This window comes from Dermacentor silvarum, chromosome 1 (genome assembly GCF_013339745.2).
Source record: "Dermacentor silvarum isolate Dsil-2018 chromosome 1, BIME_Dsil_1.4, whole genome shotgun sequence".
NCBI lineage: Eukaryota > Metazoa > Arthropoda > Arachnida > Ixodida > Ixodidae > Dermacentor > Dermacentor silvarum.
The window spans coordinates 18,233,625-18,255,123 of NC_051154.1; the positions used below are offsets into that span (position 1 = coordinate 18,233,625).

At 43.9% G+C, this 21,499-nt stretch overlaps 1 protein-coding gene across 2 annotated transcripts in view; it reads right to left on the bottom strand.

Annotated features, from left to right (window-relative positions):
- LOC119457494 (WD repeat-containing protein 11) overlaps positions 1–21,499 on the bottom strand; it is a 187,838-nt gene that overhangs the window by 134,095 nt on the left and 32,244 nt on the right. For both annotated transcript variants that reach the window (XM_049665115.1, XM_037719083.2), the window contains exons 5-8: positions 16,336–16,509; positions 8,491–8,674; positions 2,517–2,637; positions 1,385–1,532 (exon numbers count right to left, since the gene is read on the bottom strand). In XM_049665115.1, coding sequence (XP_049521072.1) covers positions 1,385–1,532; positions 2,517–2,637; positions 8,491–8,674; positions 16,336–16,509 — 627 coding nt within the window. The remainder of the gene's footprint in view (positions 1–1,384; positions 1,533–2,516; positions 2,638–8,490; positions 8,675–16,335; positions 16,510–21,499) is intronic.

A 21,499-nucleotide genomic window follows, 5' to 3' on the forward strand; every position in this document is an offset into this window, starting at 1 on the left:
GACGGATCCGCGCGTCGGAAAAGTCGGCACATATCTTCGACAAACATTGCGACGCTTTCTTTCGGCTGCTGTACTCTCGCCTGAATTGCAGATTCAGCTCGCTCCTTGCGATCGGGGCTGGCATATGTGCTGATTAGTTGCCGTCGGAATTCGTTCCATGTTGATAAGACTGCCTCACGGTTCTCAAACCATCTCCGCGCATAGTCCTCGAGGGCAAAATAGGCATTGCGTAGCTTGCGCTCCGGTGTCCAGCCGTTGAATTCTGCGACACGCTCGAAGTGATCGAGCCAGTCCTCAACATCCTCGAAGGTGTCCCCATGGAAGGATTTGGGGATTAGCGGCTGGTTAAGGACGACCACGGTCGGTGCGGTTGAGGAAGAAGATGGAACTGATGTACTCATCCTTCTGACTCTGTTGGGTAGAGGCTCGTACTCAGGTGGCAGTCCTTGAAGTCGACAGCTTGTCCGTACGTGAACAGGAGTCAGCTCGACCGAACTTCGTACTGGGCTTGTAGACGGGGTTCGATCTGGAAGCGGTAGCATGTACCCAGCACCTCCACCAGAAAAAATGTACCGTAGATCGTAGACGGAGACTTGAAAAAACAGACGCTTCTCTTTAATGGCGGACCAGAAGAAGAGCGTGCAGCCTACGCGCTTCGTCGTCTTTCATGGCGCCGACCTTTGCGCGCGCCATCCTGCGGTGCGGGAGCCCCACATCATTGTGTCAATATTCTTTGTGGCCACTGAAATATCGGAATAACTAGTTGGTGCTGCTTGTACAGGGCACTCTGTTTAAGAGCATTCTGTACTCGATGGGTTCCAACACTTCAGAACCCTCAATCACCTTTTTGCTGTTGTTTCTCATTATTGATTGGCCAGGTCTTCTCACCTGCACAAATGGGTGGCTGAGCCTTTGTGCTCTGTTACTGTGTGTTTCTCCTCTGCCTCGTTGGAGCCAATGCTCAGCAAACTTGCTTAATATGAAAAATCTCGAGGCAAGTATTCTTTGACTGCAGCACTTCCTCTGTATTTTGATCTTAGTAGCCACTTCGCTGACCTCACCTTCCTTTGACTTTGCGAGTGCCCGGAGACATGTCATGTGATTATTTGTGAAACTGCCTCTACTGGCAGTTAGTAAACGTTTGTGTTCTTTTGTGCAAAAGCTTTTGAATGCTGTAAAAATAGAATAGAAAAATTATCTGTCATTCATTTTTCAACTGCAACAAATTTTCAACTCAATATTCAAAAATATCAAGAAAATGACCTGGCATAATAGAGAAAGAATTTCTCATCATTACTGCTCCTTAACCAATCCCAGCTCTGATCTCAGCTCCTTTCAATGAAAAATTACATAATTTCCCAACCAATTATGCAAGCACACATACCTCCAGCTAGTGACTCATTGTCTTCATGTCGAAAGCGTGCACTAACAGAACCAGACTCGTGCAGGCACAAGAGGAAGTCGCACTCCCAGCATGGATGGCAGCACACAAATGCTGAACCATTACGCTCCAAAGGTATGACGCCCAACACCTGCAGTCACATCAATGACGGGAAGACAACAGATAACACCACTTGGCTGCATTACTGTATTCAATAATACATTACTCTAAAAGCCATGCTTGCATTACAGGAAGGAGTGGTTCAGTGTACAAACAAAGAAAGAGAATTATTCGTACTATATCCGGTCTGGCACTATAAGCGGTTTTGTTATAAGTGGTCTATACTGTCCTCATTTGGGTTTCATCTCTGCGAGGGGGAGTAATCTGTAGCGCCATCTTCTTCATTGCACATCATCTTCAGTGATCATCGCACTGTATATGAGCAGTGAACAAAATGTGCTCTCATTCTCGACTGGGCTGGTTGCCACAGCCACCGCTCCCCTTTCCACCTTCCAAAATAAATGTAGGAATGGCAGCACACTTCATCGGCTGCCATCGCATCGTCTTTCTACAAGCTTTTGTAATCAGACTGAAAGTGGTACGTTGTAGTTGCCACCATACGTGAGAACACTTGCTTCATCGCCATCTTGTGGTAACAATGGTGATGATGCAGGCTTTAACGGTAAACTCTGTTGCAAACACAGTTTCGGTTTTGTATCTGAATGCACCATGTAGGTAATTTCCGGCTGCAGTTTTTGCTTAGAAATCTATCTAGGGCAGGCTGACAACAGACATTTTTGGCAGGAGACCCAATGTGTCTTCAACATATTCACTGTTCCCTAAGCCACCAAGACAGATGCTGCAGCCATTGGGGTCAAAACAGGGGGTCACCATTTGGGTCAGGCATGCTCATTTCGGCCAATCAAGTTCAAATTATCCGGTGAGGGCCAATTTCAAGATTGAAATAATGCAAGTTTTGATCCATAGAAATGTATGGGTGCCGGCAGGGACCTTTGATCAGGATTAAATTAACTGAAAAATCAAATTAATAAAAATTACTGTAATTAATTTTGGGTAGTAACATTTACAACAACCTTAAAGCTTCTATGAAAGCTAGAATATAATGGCTACAAACCTGCTGCACTTCAGTGTCCACAACAAATATCTTTTTTGGGTAAACTAAGAAGAGCTGGTGCCGTACTGCTCGATGATAACATAGCTGCAAACATTCGTTGAGGGGAAGCGCTTCTTCGATACTGTTAAAAGATGGACAAAAGATTGGTCACAAAAATAAAAGTCAATTTTTCAACACAAATACACTTCACATCATCTCACATGCAGCAGCCTGTTACCAAAAGACATGCTAGATACAGGGCAACCCTAAGCTTTTAAGCATGTCAACCAAGCATGTAAATGTCAATAGAACATTATACAGTAACCATTTTTGAAAGACAGCAATTGATATAGTTTAGTTCTTGATTGTCAAAAAGTTCCTTCAACCATCAAACCTTAAAGTTCTAGGCACTCTCAAACTACAGAGAGAAAATCTTAATATACAAGAAACTACCTTATAACATGTGGTGTTTTGAAAAGTGAGTGAGAAATCAGTGCCATGTAAGAAAAAATAGTTGAAGAAAACATATCAAGAGATTTTTAATATTGAAGCCATAGTGACTTAAAAAATACTAGACAGATTAGGGTAGACTAGAATTAACAAAAGGTGCTGACGATTCTCAGGCTTGCAGATTATAGCAACAACAAAAAGATGCCACGAAACTGCTACAGGCTTGTGTCATCATGAGTTAGAAGCATAAAAAAAAAAGGTATGGCAAAACTAGAAAGGAAGCAGAAGTAATCTTGAATTAAGTCAACTGTGGATTAATGGCAGAGCCAGAGCAGCACTGCTGTACATGCAAGCTGGAGCCCACCACTGCTTTAAAAAAAATATTTGTGGGCTTTCTTTTAAACGTGGGAAAAAAAGCCATGTAATAGCTTGCAGCAAACACATGATGCCGATTTTTTAATGTGTTCTAAAACGAAGTATTTAAATATTTGCTGTAAATGTATCAATTAAAACGTTAGTTAATAAATTATTAAAAAACTATTGAAATAAGAACACAAAAAATATCAGTTTCATCAGGTTTCTACTAAAATAATACAATTGTGGTTTCATCTGCACAGAAGGCTTCATTAGATTTTAAAGCTTGGTGCATAATATATTAACAATGTGCACCATTCTCAGGGAGTGGAAAATCACAAAAGCAATCTGTACACAATACAGGAAGCAAAACTGGTCACAAACTGCACTTTTATGTTATTGACCAGCTTTGTATGTCAATTATTACTAATATGTACTACAATACATAACAATTTAGTATAAAAACAATGTATCTTGTCTCCTGCCCAGTATGGCTTTAAAGGGGCCTTTGAACAATTACTCAATTTTTAGATTTAACACATAACGCAGCCCTAAGCACTGATAGTAAAAACAGAAATTGATCTAGTGTTGCTGCAACAGCAGTTAACACCTTGAAACTAGGTTTGCTGTGTGTGCCTGTCTGTCCATCCATCCGTCCCTTTTGTTAATCTGAAGACAGCTATGACCATAGTCATTGTTCTTACTGCGTTGGCACCTCAATCTGTGGAGCTTAGGCCAGTGGCTTCTGCACCATGACAATGCTCCCACCCAAGCAGCACTGAGCATGCAGCCCTTTCTGCCAAAAATGAGATGACAACGCTATCTCAGTCTCCCTAATACTCCCCATACCTTGCCCCTTACGACTTATCTGCAAAAGTGAAACGAGACCTTAAAAAGAGCATTTTTAACCCTTTGATGGTGACAGCTGTGCATGTACAGTGGCAGAAACAAATTCCAAATACAGAAGTCACAACAGACTGAACATTTGAAAACATGTGCTTTTTTGGTGCAAAGCACCACTTAGCATCCCTCCATAGGTGGTGCATGCTTCTGTGACTTCTAGAAAAAATTCATGTGCTGCTGCCCCTTGGCTAATGCAAAAACAGGTTTTTTGGTTGATTCTATGATGGTTGCCACCACAGTAGTTCGAGAATTTTACTGACAAGTGCTCACGCCCGCACTTGTGCTTTTATATTCGGCATTCTTGTGCATGTTGGTTAGAGTTACAGCCGTGAGATCAGAGCATTACCGTGAGATGCTTGCCCCTCTCCTATAGGCATGCAATTACTTTATTTACAGGTGGGCGCTCGCAAACCAGTGATACTGCTGCACATGTGTCTCTTTTAGCAAGGCACGCAAGAACCGGAAGAATCTAGTCTAGCGAACAAAGAATTATTACTGCAAGTTTCTTGGTTACTTCACTGGTGCACACAACTGAGTTTGCTTACAGATGCTCACATGACATGCCTCACTTTCACTATGGCCACGCGACCCTGGGGCCATATTTTTTATAGATTCACTTGATTTTCCATTCTTCAGGCTTTTTGTCATTGGTACAAAAGCGGCTTAAAGGCCATCAGACCGCTGTCTTGCTGTGGTGACAGATGATAAAAATTGAAAATCAAATGGAACGTTTCAAAATACGCGCCCAAGTTGTGTCAAACCTATTTAAAACAAAACTAAGTTGTGCAAATTTTATTACATTTGCAACAAATCAAATATGCTAGTCTATAAATGTATTCAACGATAAGCCAGGTTATCCGTGGCCTACTACGAATAACTTGGGTTATCCGTAGCGGGAGATGCCCGCTACAAAATTCTGGGATTTTATGTGCCAAAACCATGATATCCTGGATTAATTTTGACCACCTGGGGTGCACTACATCACAAGAACATGTTCTTGCGTTTTGCCTCCATCGACATGTGGCTGCCACGGCTGGGATTTGATCCAGATTTTTTTTTTTTTTTTTTTTTTTTTTTTTTTTTTTTACGGAGACGCCCGCTACGCCCTAAGCGCGTCCTGCAGGACCCAAATAAAGTTTGTCCAGTCCAGTCCAGTCACCTAAAAATTATTTCCTTGTTTTTTCTCGACATAAGTAACTCTGAAGAATTTAAATCGGATATAAAAATGTGACCCTAGGGAGCACATTTCGCGAAAAAAAAAAGGGTTAGGAGGTGGAGGAAAGAGAGCCCTATGAAAGCACTCAGGGGCATCTGTTTGTAGGTGTCGTTGAACAATTTTGAGCAATGAATAAAGTGGTAAGACGAGTCCATTGAGTGCACGGACAGGCAGTTGGATGCACGCAGCAAATGCAGTTTCATGCCGTTAACTGTCGTTACAGTAAAAAGCAGAAAAATATATTCAGGTTGCAAGACAGGTTCAAAAGCTTGGCAAATTTGGAGCATGGACAAAGGGATCGACGACGAAGCTTAAAACTGGATTTATACTACAGGCTAAATTACATTGTCAAGCATGACATGGCTCACTGGCACTGAATCATGCCGCATACAAGGGCACTGCAGATGAGTGCTAGCGGTGCAGTTCATTGCAGCTAAGCCACATTACCGAAATTAGACCTGCTGTGTGAATCATTGCCAGATGGCCTCAGTTATAACTGTCAAGAGTATAACTCTCTAGCAGGAATGAGTGTGAATTTATTAAGAATAGCCAAAACCTTCTGGGATGTTATGACCTGTGGCATTTGTTGGGCTAAGCTTCTGAATGGTACATTAGAACCCTGCAAGGATCCAAGAGCAAATATCAAAATGACCACTGCATTTATAAGGGTGTTTCAATGCTCAGTAATGTGTGGATATACCTATTTTTCATGGCTTGAATCATGAAGAAATTTATCTCGCACAAGTTTAGATGAACCTGTACTTGCATGAATACATGTGCTGCACAAACTATGACAACAAACTCTTTGAAAAAAATCCAAAAACATACAATGCTGCCTTGTTTGCTCTCTGCTAATTCCATTAGGTAACAGTGCCCTGTTCAGCTGCTATCACATATTTAAATGAGAAAGCATAATTTATGATACATACAGTGTAGGCAGTATTTCAGCGCTTAGTAAGGACGAGGACAAAGAAGGAGCCGTACGAACACACCTTCGTACGTGTGTAATTGTGTGTTCGTACGTCTCCTTCTTTGTCCTCGTCCTTACTAAGCGCGGAAATACTGCCTTCATGATGAACCAACAAGCCCATCTTGCCACTCTGGTCGAATACAGTGTAGACTGCTTATAACGTAAGTCGCCGGAGTCGTGAATATCTGCACTATAAGCGGTACTGCACTATAACCAAAACAGCGATTTTCAAGCCCTGCACGTATGCAAAACATGTAGACCAAGCAGCTGCGCGTATCTGAGAATCGAAGCGTGCGACTGGGAGTTTTGCATCCGTTTATATTTACAAACATTGAACGGTTAATGTCCAAGTATACCCACGATCTTCGCATGAAGCAGACAAAGTAATAATTTTAAAAAAATGTCTCAGTTTCGCCCGAAAGGCGAAGTATCAATTGCGATAGCAAATTAGTAGATAGCTATAAGGAGTAGGGATAGTAGTTTTATCGGCTGCATAAACTTGACACATTCAATTACTAACTGATTTAACGAGCATGGTGTCAACGCGCACGAGCAAACATGAATAGACTTGATGACCGCAGACAACCACTGTAAAAACGCGGGCGTGGGGAAACGCGGGCGTGGGGAAACGCGGCTGCCGCAGCGAGAGAAGGTTCGTGCGGTCTATCGCTTCAACGGAAACTGAGCAGCGTAAGCACAGCGCATACAAAGGTCAGAGCTGTGTGGAGATTGCTTTCAAGATACGATGCGCGCGACAACAGAGACAGCCGGCACAGGCGCGAACGCATTTGTTGGCAGAGTAGAAGCCGCCCCCCCCCCCCCCCCCCCCTCCCTCCCGTGCTGTTTTCCCGCTTTGCTCCTTTCGCGTAGGAGATTGCGTCGCCAGTTCCCCTTGCGCTCGGTTGCAAGATACGCATTTTACGCCGCAGCACAGCGTCGCCCCCCCTCCCTCCCTCCCTCCCATACCCCCACGGCCCTACGCGCGATGGAAGTCGCATTTGTTCTCCGCTGTGCGTTCGCTCTCCATGAAGGCGCGCGTCCCCCGCACGCTTTCACTCGCACATACGGCGCGTGGCGACGATTTTATTGCCCTTGGACTGATGCTCCATGTCCCATGTTCCTCCTCCGCATCGCCCTCGTTGATCTCCTCTCCCATCGGTGGGCACACCTCATTGAGAAGCGTGCTCGCTACCGCCCTTCTCGGCGAGATTTTCCCGCGGAAGCCGCATTATAACCGGTATTTCGTCTCACGCGGCTGCACTGTAAGCAGTATGCGCATACATGGAGTGCTATGGGAAAATTAACGGGAGTCTGAAAAGACCGTACTATATCCAGTCCTGCACTATAAGTGGTTACGTTATAAGTGGTCTATACTGTATATCAGCCACAAGTGTCGTGCACACATTTCAATAAAATACTGATACAAAGCACTAACTACATGCTATGTTGGCATTTCCAGCACATTTTCAGTGTTACTATGCGCCAGAGTTTTGTTTAAGTGGATTTCAGTTTGTCATATCTTCAGTGAGTTGCTTGCAAGATTCAATTGCTTGTCATTTTTTGGGCGGGGCTGTTGGCACCAGAGATATATGAACCTATTAAGCAGTAATATGATGCACAGTATGAAAATTATGAGCCGTTTTGCACGGCCAAATATTCATGTCCGCTGAAAGAGCACTCATTTGGATCTGTAACTCTTGTTAGAAAGAACTGCAACCAGAATGCTATTACTCCAATTGGATGGTTAGCAAAAGGTAACATTGCAACTGGCCTTCACAGCGCAGTGCCTACATTAGTAACCAAAACGTATACAGTAACCAAAACTGCTTCTCACATTGGAAGTGAAAGGACATGAATGTCAAGTGACTCAATGTAATAACCACAACATGCATTAGAGTTAATGAAGCAGTTAATTTCACAGACCGCATCCTTACAATCCAGTACAGCAGAAAAGTACAAGGAATGATAAACTTATAAAACTGCTCTACTTACGTAGCTTCAGCAATGTCGCCTGCTAAGTATGAAATAAAGTGTAGAAATTATGTCAACTGCACAAGCCTGCCTGCAATGTGTCAAAAGTCTTTCAAGCTATATGTGCTGACCCTGTTCGGTTGTCTCCTGTGCGTATGAGTGACTTGACTCCACTGATGAGCCGACTCCTGGGCTTGCTCTTCTCTTCACTTGGGCTGTATGCCACACTGGGCAGAGACCACTTGTGGCCACTACCCACTGGTGCCTGCTGCCCATTTAGGTCCTCCACAAGTAGCAGATGGTCAGCTGCCAAAACTGTAAGGGACCAGGTCCTGAAATGCTTTTCTCTTTCAAATATAGCGGCAAATAAAAAGTACTACTTTTACAGCAAATAAATGAAGAGAACATTTTTTCATGAGAGCAAACAACAGTTACACATTATAAAAATGTTCAATTTCCTTCATCCCTGTTTATCAACACACTATTTGCCTACACAAAATATATGACAGCATATTAGCATTTGCTTTGAAACAGGATAAAATATAATTTTACACCTGAGGAGGACTGAAAGGCATGTTGTGTTTGTCATTATAGCACATCTCCATTTACTAATTGACACCTTTTAGATATACAACTTTCTCTATAAGCTTTCTCTCACTTAATCGTGCACAGCAGAAGGGATGAGGTTCTGGCATGCGGCTGTACAAATTCAGTATGCCACCTAGCCTTAAGTACCGTATTTTCAGGTCTATAAGTCGCACCTTTGTACAAGTAACATCCCCCTCAAAACGGGAGTTTTGAAAAAAAAAAAGAGAAAAACAATGTATATAAGTCGCATTGGTGTATAAGACGCACCTGTTCATTCAGTAACCGATTTAAAAAAATAGCAGTGACGCTACACTTCGTGAACACAGGTCCCGCGCAAATGTATGGGTGCGATTCCTATATAATTGTGATAATAATAATACATAATAATCACCATCATTTTTATTTGAACAAAGATATGAAACCCCCGGTGCCGTGCGAAGCTAGAAAGAAAGGATAGACCCTTACGCTCGTGCACCTGCGAGCCCGCCACCGAAGGGTAAGAAATAGTCACAGAGAGAGGAGGGAGAAAGTGAGGCATGAAAACACACAGGGAAGGAGAAGCGGAAGGGGAGTAGATATAGGGTGAGGGGCCTTCACGGGTCATTGGATGTAGATATATGGCGACTGTACAGAGAGCAAAGGTGTTTCGAATCCTCGCACGTTGTGGGAGGAGAATGGATAGCAATGATATGGACACTCCAAGTGCATTTCTGCCAGAGTAGAATTTTCGTTATATTCGCTATTATTATTATTATTATTATTATATTCGTTATTATTCATTATATTCGATTCGTTATATGGAGGTTCGTTATAAGCAGGTTTAACTGTATATATATATATATATATATATATATATATATGTTCTAGTAGGAAAAATGTCAAATACAGCTGCCGACCAATTTTTCAGATGTCTGATCTTTCGGAGCTGCACGATTCCTGTGGCACCGCCACCCACCCATAGCACTAATGTGTAATGGAAAAAACTGACTTTTCAAATGACGCATGTGTTTCGGGCATGAACCGCATCTGCAATACTGCAAACATGGTGGCCATGAACAAAGTTAACGCCACATCGACTGGCACGAAGCTGTAATTCGGTTGCAGACTCCCAACAAAGCGGCACTGGTTAGGCCTAGCGGACTAAGCTGTGTGGCCGGTGGAGTGGCTGGTGACAAGTCGTTGCGGGAAGCTTGCCGCCAATATATGTTTGCACTCCAAGACCTTATCAGTGATCGAGCATGACATCAGACGCATGGGCTAAACAGAGAGGCGTAGCAGCGCAGGAATACAGATCCATGTGCCATCCCCTCCATATCCGAAAAGTCTGTTGATAGTGTGCGCACTATGACCAGTGGCTAGCCTTGGTTGGACTGCAGTCGGCAAGCCAACGTGCCGATTTTGCGTGATGAGACCGATTAGCGCAGGTGCGTATTTGCATTGGTGCAGAGTGCATGTAGATAATTTATTGATGTTTCCGTGCCTTGTATCGGCATGGCTAGGTGTTGATGGGTCATCTAAATTCGCAGGAGACCTTTTGTGGTCCTGTCGGAGGCACACCACTTGTGCTTATGTTACATAGACTTGATCGCAATTTTTTTCCCCGATATCTGTGTGTATGCTTATAACGAATATCTGATATAAAGAAGGTATTTTTGTGTCCAATGCAACTTTGTTATAACGAGGTTCGACTATACTTTGCCTGTATGACAGTGATACTTTTGCTAGTGAAAATTTGTTTCAGTAAAACAGGCTAGAGTGTTTTACACGAAGTACACTTGATCTCTTAAAGCAGGTCTCTATATTTGTGATACATACTGCAAGGTAAGAGGTTATTTCAAAGAGGCTCAATTCCACAACAAATGAAGGTCCACTTTAAGACTGAATTCTTGTTACTTCGGCCTAAATACGACTAACGTTTAATTGGACTGTCCAACAGACAGATGATGTTTAAATAGCACGGGTGCTGCACAGATCTCGCGATTAAACAGGGTTGTGTCTAGACAAGTTGTATGTTTGTAAACAAAAGGGGAAAGTGCAGGAAACAACAGCAGACAACTATGTTGACACTGTTCTTCTGCACAGTTTGCCACTTTGAACAATAATGTGAAGTAACTTTTGAAAGATAGGCCATGTATGCTGATTGCCATGTGGTAGTGACTGTGGTGTTGTGAATCTCAGTTCATCGTGGGTTTCAGTTTTAGGTATGATCCCGAAGTGCCCAAGTACAGAAAGGTATGCGACATCACTGAGGCTACTGTACATACTCTCTGGCCGTCTTTACTAAAATCAGTTTTTGTACCACTTTCTGCCTGCGTCTACATTCCTGTTCGCTCGCTGCGCATCGCGCACATTATTTGTTCACCGGACAGCATCTTCGCGCCTCAGCCGCCGTCATCAGTGACATGATAGTGACCAAGTATGGGAAGAAAAGCTAGCCAAAAAGATGAATAAGAAGAATACAACTGTTTGTTGGGTGAACTTATGCCCAGAAAGTTAAGAAACTCTTGCTGGAAACGAGAGCGGTAAGAACGGTCGGTGATTGTCGGATTGAATACTACTGCTCAAGTCTGCAGGATTGCCTTACAGCAGAAGGAAGACTACGACACAAGAGAAGATGACAGGACATGCCAAACACTGTGATCATTTCAGTCGGCGTGAAGTGCCTCAATGTCATCAAGGCAGGAGTGGAGTTGTGCTAAAGGAAAGGGTGGCGGACAGAAAGCTGTTTGTGGTAATACCTTACGTTCATAAGATATCACATCGGTTAAAGAAAGTGGCCTCCCAATACAATGCGGACATAATTTTTTCGGCTAAGAATAAGCTAAGCGCCATTTGCTGAACCCTGCACAAGCACCTGCACATTATTATTATTATTTGCTTTGTACACATATGCACACAAGGACACGAAGGAAATAGGGAGGGAGCAAGCTGACAACTGCCACAGAGAGGGGCACAATGCCTGCCTACTCTTTCAGGAGGAGGGAATAGAGGAAATGAAAATAGGAGGAAAGAAAAGAGGAAATAAACAATTGACAGAGACACACACAGAACAAAACAAAAACACAAATAATGTCTATAAATGGCAGGCCAAGGCAGTATACTTCAGAAATGTTAGCAGGGCTCGATGCCTAGGCGGAAAGTTGTCATTTTTCCGGGGGAGGGGGGGGGGGGGGGCGACCAGCTTTCCGAAACCTACCCATATATATATATATATATATATATATATATATATATATATATATATACACATATACCCTCTGCTAACAATTTTCTATTTCTAGCTCTATGGCGAATGCAATTATATCGACACTGCAGGCACTAAATTTGTTCCGCACTAAATTTAAAAGCCATATACATGAGCGACCCATACCCTGTGGGTGCGGGAAAAAGCACGTAACAGTGAGCCGAAAAGGATGGCGGCTTGATGGCATTATTTCCCATGCGCTCAATATTTGGCTTAGTTGTAGGTCACGTACTCAAACGCGAATGGGAAGGAGAGCACGAGTCTTCTCCTCTAGCCCTGCCGTAGCTGTGAATGATGGTGCGCGGCTGACGCTTATGGGACCTGCGTGCCATATCTAATTGTTGGTAATGATTTGTGGGTGCAATGATAAGGGGCGACCAGGGATGGCTGCCAACTTCATGCGTGCTGTCTTCCTTGCACGGCTGTCTTTCTGCGCCCCTAGTGTTGCAGAGTTAAGAGACAGAGGTGATCACAGATCACTCACAGAGGCCGTCAGTAGTGTACATAAATATAGGCAGATAATGATGATGAATCTAATTTTCGGGGTTGGATGCGGTGAATCGCACGGCTGTACAAACCGTTCGCCTCCGCTGCCGGCGTTCTTCGTAATGCTTGCGTTGTGAAAGCGAGTGCTCGAGGTCATCCAGTGAGGTATTTACAGGTTTACATGGTCCGTGCATTACACTATGCTTGCTGTTTTATATTTAAGTTAATGTTTACTACAATTTATATGGCCACTATAACTAACGTATAGACTCGTGTAAGGGCCGCACTTTTCTGTTGCGATTTTGACGGGCCTTTCATGAGACCAGACCATTTGACCTCATTTTTCCAACTACGGGTATGAAATCCACCGTAAACCTCCACGATCGCCTCCTCTCGACATCCAGCAGTGACGCGCGTAAGTACGCTGCGCGCGACAATTCGCTGTTGAGCCCGATCAGAATCAACGCATGGAACGCGATTGCTTCTTGGTTGGTTGTCTTTTTTTTAATGTTGGCTGTCAAGTTGGGGGTGCGGCCCTTACACGGTTGCGATCCTTACACGGATTTACATGTTAAGAATCATCCTTCATGTAATTGTCTTCTACTTCGCTATCACTAATACTGCTTCGCCTTCCCGGCCAAACTGCACTCTTTTTTAATTTTTTTTTAGTACTTTGAGTCCGAGTATAGGCGCTGCTGCGCATGACTTCTAGACTTCTATTTATTCTGATTTTGAGTGAATCTGGCTTGGCATCGTTTCGGTTACTGAGTGAATTCTATAGACGGTTTTATGCTCGCGATAACAGCGGCGAGCATGCCACCCCCATGAAACTTCTGGTCACGTGCCTTATCAGGTTTATGTTTTAACGCATGGTTGCTTCTTTGCCAGTTACATTCAGCAGCTACGTGAGTGGGCAAAACCGGAAGCTGTGCAGGGCCTATGTTTGTAATCAGTGAAACGGTCTATATACAAGGTGTTTCAGCGAACAGTTCCAAAATTTTTAAAGGTGGCCTGAGGCAAATAGTACAATTCTAGTTCATGAGCTTGTCTACTCGAAGAGGCGGGCGTTACTTGCACAAAAAATTGAAATGCATAATCAACTAATTAACAAAATCAACCAATTAAGTTTAGCTTATGGCCCATGGCCTTATGCCTTATGGCCCATGTTGGCCTATGTTGGCCCACCTTATAGCCCATGTTGCAATTTACAAATTCTAGCCGTGGAGTGCGGATCCAGTTTGAACTAAATCTCAGGCTGACCCCAGTGTCGAGATATTAATTTTTTAACTTTGCGGAGAAATACATTGGCGTGCCAGTCACTTTCTCAACAAAACGCTGTTTTATGCATCAAAGCACAAAAGTATGAAAAGAACAAATTAAGGGATTTTACGTGCCAAAACCACGATCTGATTATGAGGCACGCTGTAGTGGAGGACTCTGGAATAATTTAGACCACCTGGGGTTCTTTAACGTGCACCTAAATCTAAGTATACGGGTGTTCTAGGATTTCGCCTCATTGAAATGCAACCGCCATGGCCGTGATTTGATCCCGCGACCTCATCTTAGCAGTCCAACACCATAGCCACTGAACAACCACGGCGGGTAAGCGCAAAAGTAACTGGAACGCCAATGCATTTCTCTGCAATGTTCGGGGATTAATATCTCGAAACTGATGCCATCCTGAGAATTAGTTCCTAGTGCACATACCTTGCGAATTCCACGGCTATAGAATTTGTAAATTGCAACACAGGCCATAAGTTAATATGTTAAAAACCCAATTTCTTAATTTTTTAATTAGTTGATTACGCATTTCAATTTTTTGTGCAAGTAATGTCTACCTCTTCGAGTATACCAGCTCATGAACTAGAGTTGTGCTATCTGCCACAGGCAATCTTTAAAAAATTTTTTGAAAGTGTTTGCTGAAACACCCCGTATTTATGGCCTCTGCATGCAAGTGCGATGTTTCCATCTCTAATGCGTAAATGTTGTAAATAATTAGAAGAGCTTTTTTTCTTTTATTTTGTTGTCAGTCGTTAGCATTGCCTACTCGAAAGAGAATCAATATTGAGACATATATCACTCACGTGCTTTTCACACGCCGTTCATACAAGACTCTGCCGAAGGGGTCACTGAAGTCTGCAGGTTTTTTTCAGGGTCAAAAAAGCACGCAAAGTAATTTGAAGTGAGGTGAACATACATCAAAATATTCATTCTCTAGGTATAGGCTATCCATTTAGTTGGCTACCTCCTTCTCTTTAAAAAATATAATAAACTTTGTCCTTTGTATATATTTAAATATGTTGTGTCTGTGCGTGGTGTTCTCAGCGGAAATAAAAAAAAAATTTTAAAGTGAGGAAACACGGATGAGGTAGCCGCCGCTGGTGCTTAAAATGCGCGTGTCCTCCTATTGTCAGGATTTGTCGAAATAAAGCGAAAGTATAAATTAAAAGCCGTGCACGTCCACGCCAAGAATGGTGCCGTAAGCTTTTAGCCACAACAAAAGTGAAAATGTGGAGGGAACGCAGGAGAATCCTCAAATTATGTGGGTAACAGAACTCTGGTAATGACATTTTAAGGGCGGAGGGGAGGGGGGTAGGCTACGGATCTCCGGGGGGGGGGGGGGGGGCTCAAGAGGGCACCTTGGCATTATTAGGCTCAGGGAGCACCATAGTTCACTCAAGAGGGCACCTTGTTTCCACCTTGTTTTTTATTGTCATGAATGCGCATGTGAACCACTTTTGCAGGGCACCTCAGTCATCTTCAAACACCGAGATAGATTAACTTGGGAAATAGTTGAGGCTTTCTAAATAAAAAAAAAAAAAAAAAAAAACTGGCTGATGTGTTAGCCATCCTTTGAATAATAAACTAAACAGTGAACTGTAATTTCTCAAAAAGAGTCGTCTGTAGTAGTATCAACTTGATACTGTCTATGCCTTTGTTGCAAATGCATGAGCTACGGCGTGATTTTTTTTGCTTTGAGGTTATGTTTTTTTTTGTCCTTTTGTTTTGTTTTGTTTTTTCAGGGCGCAGTGATATGATAGATAATGTTTAGATGTTTGGTATTCTCAGGGCTCGGGTGCCATGATTTGTTTTGCTTTTATGTTTTTGCGTCGGTGGTTAGAAAAGGTGCTTTTTGTCTGGAATAAACTTTAGTTAGAAGTTTTAGCACTTGTCTTGTCACTTTCTCTTGTGTTCTAGTTTTCCTTGCACAGTTAAGGCAATTATGTATATGTACAAACTCGCCAACGTTAGAGTTCTCGTATTCTCGTGTTCAGAGCAGTTGACAGTTGTTGTCAGTCAGAATGTATTACATTGTTCATGACGTGCATACAATCTGATGACTGGACAATCTCGCTACCAAAGTGACGGCAATGTTTTGAAAGTTCCTGACCTAGCAAGTGCATTCTTGCATGAGAACAATAACATAATAACAGTAATGATCCGGTGAAAGTAGTCCCCGGCAAAGAGTACAACAATGGTATGCATGGCAATATTAATTTTGCCCTGTGAGAAAATTTCAGCCAGTAGAGCATGTCAAAATGTTTTTCTGTCTACATGAAATGTAACGGAGTTTCCACTGGATCTTCGTGACAACCCACTTTGCAGCTTGCCTACAAAAAAATTATTAACTCAAAAGACAGGCACAAGGCCTACTTACACAAAACTGTGCTTTCACAGAATGGGTCCAAAGAGAATGAAACCGGAGGCTCAGTGTAGCACTTCCTCCAGACTTGGGCACCCGTGTCTGCATGCCAGAGAACCAGGGTTCCCAAGGAGTAGAGCGCAAGCAGCAGGTGGTGATTGCTTTCTCCACCCAGGAGCCAACCAAGCTCTGCAGGGCAAAACATTCTTATCTGAAACAGTCATAGATGGTGATGTCCACACTTTGAAGGATTTATAATTTACCCTTTGTGGTCATATGCTAGACCCCTTGCGCCACGTGAAAATGTTGGTTTTAGTCAAATGTAAAGAAGCGGCCAACACGCAGAAATTGGGTAAGTGCTCAAGACCACTAAGGTTTAAAAGGAGAGACTAAATGATGCTCAATCAGTGCATGACTACTTTGAAGGACTCTCTGCAACTGTCCAACAAGAAAGTAAAAAGAAAAAAAAAAGGAAAGAAAAGTGGTATTAGTAAAAATAACAAAGCCTAAACAGCTTTCTGAAAATTTTGCACCCAAACTGCAGTGCTCACGATGGCCATTTAACATCACAATTTGGAAGGTTCCATCCCAGCTTTATATTGGTCAAAATTTTTGCTCAGGAAAACCAGACAGAAGTTGCCATACTGAGCTTTCATTATTGATGAACACAGTGTGACCATTTTTTTATAAATTAACAATGGATAAATCTCAGCCAGATGTGACAGTTTAAGACATTGTGGAGGGGTAGTGGAGAAATCTTGGAGGTGGTTCAGCGACCCGCCTTATGATTTTATGTTGCATTCTTGAATGACCAAGCTTCCACCATCAGTAAAGGTGACTAAAACAGAAATTCAGCCTAGCTGGTCTTGCATACTGGGTAAATCTCAACACATTAAAGTAGGTTGTCAGATCCTCGTCTAATGTGCTGTGATTATCCATTAAGTAAAAGTGACCTGATTGGTATTTTCTAAATGTAATCTGCCAATGTCAACGTTACTAGACTAGCTTCAGTTGTAAAACTCTCCGCCCGTGCGCTTACCGCTGCTGTCGCCACTCCTTTGGCAGCCGCCAGATGGCGGCGCCGTTCCATCGCGCTCCATTCTGGACGCCTCACCACCGCCTTGAGCTCATGCGGACGGGCAGCTTGCGCGTGTTTCATGCTCGCTGGCGTTCTCCCTATAGTTCGAATTAGTGATACCATGCGAAAGCGGTATCCACCTACAGGAGTAAGATATATCGGGCTAGTTGGTTCATACTGAAAGAAGGGTGTAAACTGCACGATAGGAAGAAATGCATACGATGAAGCGCAGAAGCTGTGTTTTTAAGTGTCGTGTGTTTCTTCCTGCCGCCTAAACCTTTCACACAGTTTACTTTTCCCATACAGCAGCTTGGCATGTTTTCTCGCTGCTTTTACTTGCTTAACACTTTGGTCTGGGGCAGTTATACGCCAACTAGCGAGACCAAATTTGTTATCCACAAAAATAACACCACAACTTGCTCGTAAACCAATGAATGCTTTATTAAAAAAAACGAAGTAAAAAACAACTCTATGCCCCTATATATAGCTAAGACTTAAACAGACAGAAGGGACATAATCTAGGCAAATGATTTGGGCCTACGTGGAAAGCAACTCGACCTACAGCAGCTTGGCATGTTTGCTCGCTGCCTTTACTTCAAGACTGGTTCCCCGCCGCTGCTCCAGGAACCTTGCCTAAGAATGCATTTTTATGCAAGGTTCCTGCAGGGTATGCCTGTATGCATGCACGTGACTAATAGAAATAAGTGTAGCTTGCACAAGTGGCGCAAGGCTAAAGAAACAGCGGAGCTGATTGGCAGCTAGCTGGTCCTGGCCTTACGGGTTATGCTTTTCCGGAATTTATTGATTATTGACTGATTATCGATTACCTATTTATTGGCTATCGCAAGGTATTAGCCACGTACAGTGTAGACCGCTTATAGCGTAAGTCGCCGGAGTCGCGAATATCCGCACTATAAGCGGTACCGCACTATAACCAAAGCAACAATTTTCAAGGTCCGCACATATGCAAAACATGTGCACCGAGCCGCCACGCGTATGTGACAGTCGAGGAATGCGGCTAGAACGTTTGCATTCAATTTACAGACGAATCTCGTTAATTTGAACCAAATCACCCGGCAGCGCCTCCGACCGGCATTGCTCCGGCACCGCCATAGAGTAAAAGCTTATGAGAGACCCCTCAATGTCGCACGCGAAAACAAACAAAAAAAAAAAAAAGAAAAAGAAAAAGAAAAGAAGGAAGAAAGAGAAAAAATAAACGTGGCGGAAATTTTACCCTCTCTCAAATGGCAGGGTCGCCGATTCTGCGTTGCGCCGGAACATGTGTGTACATGCCAACGTCTCGGCCACGCTACCGTTGCCACGCGCAGAAAATGGCAGTGAACCCTTTCTTTCTTTCTCCTTTATGCTTCCTCTACTTTCTAATCACGTGTTCACCTTGCACGCTGCGGCTACAACGCAGATGGAAGCAGCAGCGCTGTCCCAGGCCGGCCAACGAAACTGCCCACACCGGGAAACGCCCGCTTCCTGATAACGGCAGAAAACGAAACTTCAGGGAGCTGGCGCCAGGTCCGCTGGAGGGGCGGCGCTGCCGCACGCACGGTGACGGTTGAAAGTGAGGGTGCTACTAGGGAGGGCGAGGGGAGCCACCGAAGCAGCGGAGTTACCGAGGCGAAATCCCCTTCCCTGCCGCCCTCCTCCCTCACATTCCACGGTCTCCGCGTGCGCCCTTCGCCGTGCCGTGACGGCGCCGCCCGCTCCCTGAAGTTTCATTTACTGCCGTTATCGTGAAGCGAGCGTTGGCCGGTGTTGGCAGTTTCGTGGCCCTCGCTCGCTATGCGTGCCATGGTATTTCACGACTCGCACTCAAGATTCTGGTTTCAGCCTCACCGGCTGTTCATTCGCACCACGTGCCCTTCTTTCTTGCTCGAGCACTCCTTGGGGCGCCCGTTTGAGGGGAGCGTTCGCCGTCTCCGCTGACTTCCGTACTCCCAGGCAGCCGCACTGTAACCGGTATTTCGTTTCCCGCAACTGCACTATAAGTGATACATGTATACATGGAGTGCTATGGGTAAATTAACGGGAGTCTGAAAAGACCGCACGATATCCGGTCCTGCACTATAAGCGTTTACGTTATATATTTGGGCTAGGTTAATCACTACCAAGTCATCCCCAGCATTTTCTGGAATTTCTTAATTATTGATCAATTATCGATTAGCTGTTGATAGGCTATCGCAAGGTATTGGCCACGTATTTGGGCTAGGCTATGCACTACCAAGTCATCCCCAGCATTTCCCGGAATTTATTGATTATTGATCAATTATCGATTAGCTATTGATTGGCTATCGCAAGGTATTGGCCACGTATTTGGGCTAGACTAAGCACTACCAAGTCATCCCCAACATTTTCTGGAATTTATTGTTTATTGACCGATTATCGATTAGCTATTGACTGGCTATCGCAAGGTGATGCGAGGCGCAGCAGTGCACAGTGACGTCATCGCTAGGCGAGTTTTTTCGCACACTACGCGGGGAAGCAAAAAGCTTAAACAGCCCCGCTGTTAAAAATTTAATGATGCTTGCACTCAGTTCCTGAAAGTGCAAGGAGCACCCAACATATCTCTTCGTTGGCTTTTTTTTTTTTCCCCAGGTTGGTTCGACAGATACGAGGAAAGGTTCGGGAACACTTTCGGTACCGCAACCTCGGCAAGCGTCCACTTGTCTCGTGGCACCTCAACCGTCTGTCCATTGATAATATGCACAAACACTTTAAGATGTCCTGCTCATGAAAGTGTAGATCACACACCATGGATTTTGCAGAGAGTTCCCGGTCGGCACGAGGAATCGCTCTGTTCAACGCCGAGCGAAGTGTCGCATAGCTGGGAGCACACAAGAAGTGGTGCGCCGAACTGTCGGCATCGTTCGATAACCACTTGTGCAGCCAGGAACACAGCACGTCGGCATCGTCTGCTAATATCCATAACAAACGTGGCGAAGGCTACAGTTTCGTGGATGACATGCTTCCTGAAATCCGCCATCAACAACCAACCACAGAATACACCAACACTGCACTGCATGTTTCGTCCGGCCAATTCGCATAGCCGTCTAGTGGAGAAATGAAGCTGGGTGCGACGGCAGCACCATGAAGGCGCAGGCGGGTGGCGGTTCCGCGCAACGCCGCCGAGTTTTACAGCTGAAGCTATTCTAGTAACGTTGGCCAATGTAGCATTAGACGTTAGAGCTGGCACACATGTTACTTACAGATGTGGAAATACAAAAAAAGGCCTGGAATTTGTTACATTTGTCCATGGAACAAATCGTGGCCTTGAAATTGGAATCTGACACCTCAGCATAAAAAGTGAAGCTCTAGATATACCACGTTTACACAAGTAAGACTCCCAAGTTTTCTTCCTTTTTTTTTCAGAATTTTTACTGGGTGCAGGCCTTACACAAGGCAGGTTTATGGCTACTCCCTGAAGCCTCAAACTGTGCTCAGACTACTATGTAAATAAACGTAACCACTGTCGATTGACTATGAACACAGTTACAGTTGCCGACAGATATTTCTCAATATTACTCAAGAAGCACAACAAAACTCAATGTGTCATATTTCACTACTGTAAATAATGACGGATTGTAATGACAATGTAAGCAATGATTACATTGTTAGTACTACAGTCATGTCTCGTTAATATGGACGCCTCCGTTCTCCAGAAAAATCGTCTATATTGTGAGTCGTCCATAATAACGAATCAAGGTCAAAAATACAAACATTAAGGAATAATTGTTCCAAACAAGCACACGCTTTATTTAGCCCAAAAACGAGGAAATGTGGGTTTGCACTGATGCCTTCGATCCTACTGTAGTGTCAGAAAGCGCAACATGTCGGCTACTTGAAATGCGCGTTCTCAGTGTCCCGGGACTCCTGTTCAAGGTATGCGATAGCTGTTTCCAAGCCACGGCGAGTTTCACGTTGAGTAATGGTTGGTCTCTCTTCTTCATTGGCTGCTTCTGTCGGCGCAGAGCTCTCTTTGAGGTGATGTGCCTGTTGCTGATGATGTGTAGGCAATCTGATGAGACAGTTCAACAGCATCCCGGAAAGTTCCTGTGCATACAAGGCACGGCCTGCGCGAATTTCAGGTAT